Raw genomic sequence first — 8571 nt, 5'->3', positions numbered from 1 at the left:
ATATATAAACATAAATACAAATCTAAATCAGATTTGAATTTGTATGTGGTGATAGACAAGAAACTGCTCCCTGAATAGATTACTACTACCAAAAATGCATACTCAGCAAAATGACAATGATTCAAATTGTTTTCTGTTGGTGGATGATGATTACAATGATTACAATTTTTTTTATTTCAAGGGAAATGTCAAATTCTCCTGCAAAACAATATTTGATAAACAAAAGTGAAAAATACATGATGAATGATATTAAGAAAAGTATTTAATTCAACTAATAGAATATGATAAATACAAATGTCAAGGAATTAGATGCTGCTTTTAATTATATATCTGTCTGTAATAAAAGCTGTAAAGCTCATTTCTAATTTTTCTTCTTAATAATCCAGAGCACAGATGAGCGCTACCCCTTGTTTAATCCAGTGTCTATCTGGTTTGGAGGTTGGTATTTCCACAGCTATGACATAATTGGTGGAGTGACCAGTCGTTGACAGCGTACCTGGAAAGAGAAATTTTGTCAAGTTAAAATGTACAGATTACATCTAGAATATTCAATGGATAGAAAATATATTTGAAGTACTATATTCTATTTTCAATTAACATAATATCTTAAAATTATTATGAAAATATGCATGGATGTAATTTCTTGAATGTTATATTTGATAGTTTTCTGTGTCAAATGTCAGTAAAGCTTTGAAACAAATCTTTTTCAGTATAGAAAGTGAAGAGGAATGGAGGGATGGGAAAGATGTGATTTTTCCCAAACTCCTCCAAGGCTGTTATCATGAAATTTAGACACTCTTTGTTCTCTGAAACTTCAAGAGTACTTTGGTACTGCAGTGTGCTCCAGGTACCCCACTTCCAGAATTATCTGCCTTTATTGTGTGTGATTCACTGCTTTCCATGTGATTGTTCTTCTTTGATTGTTAATAAGGAAGGTCAGGAGTCTTAGATCCCATTCCTGTTGGTAATTAAGAGATATAAGCAAGATACCAGGTATTGCCCTGGGAAATAAAACACTCAGTTATTGACTACATGGTTGAAACAAAATAGCCAAAAACCTTTATGATAATTCTGCATAAATATATTTTTTCCAAACACATTTATATTCTTTGTAATAGAGATGCACAGTTCAAACAAAGTTGACTTCTAGCAAAACATAGACAAACAATTCTCACCTAAGGGCTTCATAATAAACAATGTTCTTAGTTTGCCACTTGTTTTTATTCTGAATGTACATTGATGCAGAACACTGTAACTAATTGAGGTGTCCCTGGTGCAAGTTCAAATTTTAAAAAAAACTTTTGAACTTCATATGACCTCAAAGGTTAAATTCAATGTGGTCATGACATTCAGCATCAAATGTTACCCCTACTAACAAGATTTAAATATAAAGATAAAAAAGGAAACATGGGAGAAGTTATGCTCCGGAACAATGAGAAATACAATAAATACGAGGTTACGTATGATACAATATAACTGGATACACAGGCTATACATTACACCTCAAAAGTTAAATAAATGGGACCCAACAGTATCTGATAGATGTTTTCGATGTAAAAAAGAAATGGGAACAACAATTCATGCAATCTGGACATGTGAGAAAGTAAAAAAATTTTGGGAAGATCTAAATCAGATATTAAATAAAATAACAGAAAACAATATACCAAAGAATCCAGAGATCTTCCTCCTAAGTAACATAAAAAATAAAGAATTTGGAATTGATTTGGAGGGTGCACAAAAAAAATTTGTTAAGATAGCTCTAGCCGTAGCAAAAAAATGTATTATGTCAACCTGGAAATTGGAAGATAATTTGAAAATACAACAATGGTATATAGAAATGAATAAATGTATTCCATTAGAAAAAATAACATATAGTTTAAGAAATAATGTTGAAATATTCGAACAAATATGGGAGCCTTACATTAAATACAATAGCGAAAACCTACCGGGGACAATCATTACCTAAGTTAACAGAAGGAAAAGGAAATGAAAAGAATGGACTCAGTAGAATTTCTGGTGTATTTTTATTGAATGACAACATTGTCTGACTGGTTTATTGTATCCTAGATTGTATACCTTAAATGGACGGGAGGGGGGGAGGTAGGGAGGGTGGGATGGGAGGAGGGAGGGGGGGGGAGAAAATGGCACTGTATATGTGTGAAAAGGAAAAAGTGTGTACCATGGTTAATGTGATTTATGGTGTGAAAAATAAAAAATAAAAAAAAAATGTTACCCCTACTGAACCTCCTTGACATATTGATTTGCATGGAAAACAGACAAACAGGCATATATGCACAAATATATATTAGATTGAGACCACACAAAAAATCCAATGTTAAGGTGAACTGTAAGAGATGCAATAGCTGGCCCTTCAACAGGAAATGGTCACAAACACTTCAATACATTTTATTTATGCACGGTTTCCACTTTAAAAAGGGCAAATAGATGCTTCCTTATTTGTCCCTCTTATTAGACACTAAACCATTTTATGCATTTTCTTTGAATTGCAGCAAGATGTAAGATATTTATCTTGTGTACAGTAACTAGAACTCAACATGGTTTCAGGAGTCATCCAGCTAGAAGACTTCATAGTTATAGCCAAGAACTCCATGGTCTTCCTCTCTTCTGTTCTGGGTCATTAACATCTACAGACCTGGCTTCAATCCAGATCAGCCTGTTCGGAGGAATCTCTTTGTTGAGGTTACAAGTCTGGGACCAAGGTTAAAAATGTACCCAGAGTCGAGATGAAATTGGAATTCTGAAATGTGATGGAGATTGAAGAAAGTGGGGCTGGAATTCTTAAGTGTGTGCAAACTTGCATAAAAAACTGTACAAGGGAGACCAGTACCAGAAGTTAAACAAGAAAATCAGCAGATGCTGTGGTTGAGTGCAATCTAAAACAATGGGGCTTAGGCCTTCAGGTGCATTGGGTTTGTCTGGTTTTAATTGCTTACTGTCACTGGTTTACCCCTAATTTTGATAGTTATTGGGACTTTGAAAAAAAAATGTTTGGTTAATGCTTCAGCCATTTCTTTATTTCCCATCATCATTTTTTTTCTTAATTTTATTCATTTTTCAGGAAATGGCAAGGACAGCATTTATTGCCCATTTCTAATTGACTGTGAGAAGGTAAGGCTGAGCTGCTTTCATGGATCATTGTAGTTCTTCTGTGAAGGTGTTGTTGGAGAGGGAGCTTCTGGATTAGACTCAGCAACAATGAAGGAATGGCAATGCTCTGCAAAGTCAGTATGGTGTGCAACTTGGGGGAGGAGCTGGAGGTGTTCCCAGCCAATGATGCCCTTATCCTTGGTGGTAGAATTGTGAGCTGGGGTGGTGTTATGGGAATAGCTGAGGCAAGTAACTGTAATGCAATTTCTAATATTGAGTCACAATAGTGTAGGAAATGAATATTTCAGAGGTTGATGGAGGCATACACACCCAATAAAGATCCTGTGTTGTAGATGGTGGAAAGGCTTTGGGATGTCAGGAAGTAAACTCACCAGTTGCCCAGCAGTTGACCCTCTCTTCTATCCCTGGTACATATGTAGTTGGTTCAATAGAGTTTTTGGACACAGAGGTACCAAGGTTGTTGATAGTAGGAAACTTAGTGACCGTGTAATGTCAAAGGTAGGTAGTTAGATATTCTAGCTGGCACATTTATGGCATGAATATTAAATGTCACCCATCAGTCCATACCTGATTATTGTCCAGATCTTGTCTGATGCTAGGAAGGTGGTTCATTTGCTCAGGAGTTGTCTATAGAATGGAAAATTGTGCAATCATCTGCATGTATTCTGACTCTCTTGGGATGCACCCTTGGGTTCTGAAGGAGTTCCTGTAGAAATTGTGGAGGCATTGGTGATGATCTTGCAGGAATCAATGAATTCTGGCAAGGCTCTGGTGGACTGGAAGATTGAAATGTCACTCCATTGTTTAAGAAGGGAGTGATGCAGCAGAAAGGAAATTATAGATTTATTAGCCTAACGTTGGTGATTAGGAAGCTGTTGGAGTCGATTGTCAAGGATGAGGTTACAGAATATGGTTATGGAAGTGCATGAAAAGATAGGCCTAAGCCAGAATGGTTTCCTTAAAAGAAAATCATGCCTGACAAACCTATTGCAATTTTTTGAAATGATCACAAGTAGGATGGACAGGGAAGATGCAGTGGATGTTGTGTATGTGGACTTTCAAAAGGCCTTCGACAAGGTGCCATACATAAGGTTGCTAAACAAGATAAGAGCCCATGGAATTACAGTAAGGATACTAGCATGAATTGAGCATTAGCTGATTAGCAAGAAACAGAGTAGGAATAAAGGGATTCTACTCTGGTTGGCTACCAGTAGCCAATGGAGTTCTGCACAAGGCCACTTCTTTTTTACGTTGTATATAAATGATTTGGAATAGATGGCTTTTGGCTAAATTTGCAGATTATACCAAAATAGGTGTTAGGGTAGGTGGTGCTGAGGATACAGAAAAGCTGCAGAGAGACTTGAATAGATTAGGACAATGATCAAAGAGGTGGTAGTTGAAATACATTGTTGGACAGCATAGGATTATGAACTTTGGTAGAAAAAATAGATGGGCAGACTACTATTTAGATGGGGAGAAAATGAAAAATTCCAATGTGCAAAAGGACTGAAGGGTCCTCATGCAGGATACTCTAAAGATCATGAAAGTGCCTCTACTTCTTCAGGAGTTTGCAGAGGTTTGGTATGATACCAGAAACCCTGGAAAATTTCTACAGATGTGTGGTGTCTGGCTGCATCATGGTCTGTTATGGGAACACCAATGCCCCTAAGCGTAAAGCCCTCCAAAAGGTCATGGACACAGCCCAGGATATTACAGGCAAAGCCCTCCCCACTAGTGAGTACATGTACAGGGAACACTGCCATTGGAGTGCAGCAGCAATCATCAAAGACCCTTACCACTCAGCACACTCCTATTCTCGCTGCTGCCATTAGGAAAGAGGTATAGGTGTCACAAGACTCACACCACCAGGTTTAGGAACAGCTGCTACCCCTCTACCATCAGACTCCTCAACAACAAACTCAATTAGGGACTAATTTAAGGACTCTTACTTGTGCACTTTATTGATTTTATTTGCTCTCCCTGTATTTCACGGTTTGTTTGCATTCATTATCTGTTTACTGTTCTTTTGATTGTTTTGACATGTTCACACTGTGTGCAGTTAATTTTTGCACTACCAGTTAGTGGTAATTCGGCCGCACCCGCAGGGAAAAGGAATCTCAGATTTGTATATGATGTCATATATGTTCTCTGACAATAAATCTGAACCAATGATGAAGAAGGTGAATATAATGTTGGCATTAATTTCTAGAGGAATAGCACACAAGTATATGGATGTAACATTGAGATTCTATAAAGCATTGGTGAGACCACACTTGGAGTACTGTGTACAATTTTGGGCTCCTTATTTGAGAAAAGATGTGCTGGCATTGGAGAGGGTTTAGATAGGATTTACTGGAATGATACCAGGAACGAAAGGGTTACCATATAAGGGATATTTGTGGTTCTTGGACTGTACTTGTTGGAGTACAGAAGGATGAGAGGGGACCTCATAGAGGCATTTCAAATGCTGAAAGACCTGGTCAGAGTCGATGTGGCAAAGTTGTTTCCCATGGATGGTGAGTCTAGAACCAGAGGGTACAACTTCACGATAAAAGGAGATCAATTTAAAACAGAGATGCTGAAAGATTTCTTTAGTCAAAGGGTCATGAGTCTATGGAACTTGTGCTGTGGAAGCGAGGACGTTGGGTGCAGTTAAGCCAGAGATTGACAGGTATTTGATTAGCCAGGGCATAAAGGGTTACGGGGAGAAAAACGAGAAGTGGGGCTGAGTGATGGATGGATCAGCTCATGATTAGAATGGCAGAGCAGACTTAATGGGCATACTTCTGCTCCTATACCTTGTGAATTCTGGACATGATAGAATAATTGTAGTGAACTGGGAATTCACTACTGGTGCGATAAGGACTGGCTCCTCCCCTGACTCCGTCCCCCGCATATCCCGATATAAACCATGGACCCCTGCCAAAACCCCAGTTCAGTGTGTGCCATTCTTATTGAATAAAAGTGTGTTGGACTCTCTCTGGTCTTGAGTGCTCTGAGTTGCACTACAATTTTATTCAATAAAGAACGAGATGGAAGCGTTGTTGAAGCCCGCAATGCTCCTCAGCGACCCTCTGTCCCTGGAAGAGTTCACGTACTGGGTGGAGTGCTTCCAAATGTACCTGTTGGCCATGCAAGAGGTCTACTCAATGGATGAGTTCAAGAGGACTGCGTTCCTCCCTCATGTCAGATCTAAAGGATTCCCAATCATCAGGGACTGTATGACTTGAGCAGCGGTGGTTGAGAATCTGAATGCCTGCAACATGAGGCCACAAAACATCATCCTAGTGAGGCATTAACTCTTGCAATGGAAGCAGTGGCCTGGTGAGTCCATCCTACGAGCATTCGTGAGGAACTGTGGGTATGAGGACGGCACAGCCTGAGCACGGGAGGATGAGCAGGTCTGGGACGCTCTGGTCACTGGGGTGTGGTCCAAATAAATTCAGCAGCAGTTGCTGGAGAAAGGCAGAGTGGCACTGCCTGACAACGTACTACTGGCCAATTCGCTGGAGGTGGCCCAACTGGGGGCTGACAGTTTTGAAGGCAGCAGCACCCTTCATGAGGACCTGGGTCCCAGAGCAATGCCACATGCTACATTGGCTCTGATGGCAGCGGCCTCAGGTGTTAAGGGATGCTTCTTCTGCGGTTGGCAACAGCACCCAAGAACTCGATGTCCAGCTGAAGACTCCATCTGCTTTGATTATGGTAAGAAGGGGCACTGGGTGAAAGTCTGAGGGCGAGGGGGACCACTGAGAGGTTCAAAGTGTGCGTGGCCCCTGATGGGCTGACTGAGGCAAGCTGAAACCCAAACCCCCAGCCTCCTGGTGCCTTCCTGAAGGGCTGCATAGCGAGAGCAGCGACACAGGAAAACCTGGTGGCCATTTTGCTGTGTTTCGAAACCGGTGCCATCTTCATCCAATGAGGAGGGAGCATGGCCATCTTGCTGCACCACATGGCTTCCACCATCTTGCCGGCACAAGGATCCGAATGGGGGGATCAACTCCAGCGAGGGGAACGATGGTGTCTCCGGAGTCTTGGCACCGATGGTGTTGGACCAGGAGATACCACACCAACTGAACAATTCCACGACAAAGATGTGGGCTAACGGGCATAAACTGAAATGCTTAATTGACTCTGGCTCGACTGAGAGCTTCATAGATGTAGAGGCAGTCCAAAATTTCAGTCTCAAAGTGCATCCTGCTAATTATCATATTTATTTAGCATCCCATACGCAGTCGGTAAATATTCATGAAAAATACGGGTTCATTTATCTTTACAGAAGGGGGAATTCTTTAAGTTCAAAGAGTATGTACTTAAAAATTTATGTGTTCCAGTTTTGCTGTGTCTTGATGACTTGTGTAACTTTAAAAAAGTGACCCTGGAGTATTCTGGTCCTCTCCCTCCCATTACGGTTCGGAACGGAGGTCTCAAAATTCTGATGCCATTTGCTTTCTCTCCACACTGAATATAGATCCACCTCCTCTGTTCCCAAGCTGAGCATCAATTGCAGACCAATTGCTACAAAAAGCAGGCAATACAGCACAGAGGATTGGGCATTCATCAAGGCTGAGACACGGCGACAGCTTGATGAGAACATTATTGAGCATAGTACCAGCCCATGGAGAGAACAGGTGGTTGTAGTAAAAGGTGAAGAAAAGTCCAGGCTAGTAATTGACTATAGCCAAACTATTGATTGCTTCACACTCCTTCCTCACATTTTGGACATGGTGAATGAAATTGCGCAGTACAAGGTCTATTTGACCATCGACTGTCCCTACACAGCTTTTGAGGCTATCAGTTCCAGAGGGTCCTATTTGGAATTATGAATGGAGTCTCAATCTTCCAAAGACAGATGAAGCAAATGGTAGATGAATTTAAGTTGAAGGCCACCTTCCCATTACCTCAACAATGTTACCATTTGTGGCCACACTCTGAAGGGCCATGATGCCAACCTCCAGAACTTTCTCCAAGCATCTAAACCCCAGACCTCACTTACACCAGTAAGTGCATGTTCAGGCCTAGATGCCTAGCCATCTTGGGCTACATGTTGGAGAATGGCATCATTGGTCCCGACCCCAACAGGATTTTCCCCCTGCTGGAACTCCCGATCCCGAGGACCATGAAGGCTTTGAGGAGGTGCCTGGGCTTCTCAATGGGTCCCTCAATATTCCAACAAGGTCCACACCCTCCTCTTCTTTTCCACTGATAGCCAAAGCTCAAACAGCTTTCAACTACATTAGAAGCCACTATGTAAAGGCCACCATTCAAGCAATGGACAAAAATGCATCTTTCCAGGTGGAAAGCGACGCATCAGACGTAACCCTTAATCAGGTGGGTAGGACCTTACAAGGCCACGAGCTTCAGAATCCATCAGTGGAGAAAGAAGTACAAGCCATTGTAGAGTCCATCAGGCACTGGAGGCACTACCTGGTGGGTAGGAAA

The 8571-nt window shown here is 41.0% G+C and overlaps 1 protein-coding gene across 4 annotated transcripts in view; it reads right to left on the bottom strand.

Annotated features, from left to right (window-relative positions):
- Positions 1 to 244: 244 nt before the first annotated feature.
- The window catches only part of dnah1 (dynein, axonemal, heavy chain 1), a 431328-nt gene continuing 423001 nt past the window's right edge, over positions 245 to 8571 (bottom strand). For all 4 annotated transcript variants that reach the window (XM_069936771.1, XM_069936773.1, XM_069936772.1 and 1 more), the window contains one exon: positions 245 to 496. In XM_069936771.1, the coding sequence (XP_069792872.1) occupies positions 375 to 496 (122 nt within the window). In that variant the 3' untranslated portion in view covers positions 245 to 374. The remainder of the gene's footprint in view (positions 497 to 8571) is intronic.

The sequence above is a fragment of the Narcine bancroftii genome, chromosome 5 (genome assembly GCF_036971445.1).
Source record: "Narcine bancroftii isolate sNarBan1 chromosome 5, sNarBan1.hap1, whole genome shotgun sequence".
In the NCBI taxonomy this organism is placed as follows: Eukaryota; Metazoa; Chordata; class Chondrichthyes; order Torpediniformes; family Narcinidae; genus Narcine; species Narcine bancroftii.
Note: the sequence above shows the minus strand (reverse complement) of the source record. Positions and strands in the feature narration are given on the sequence as shown.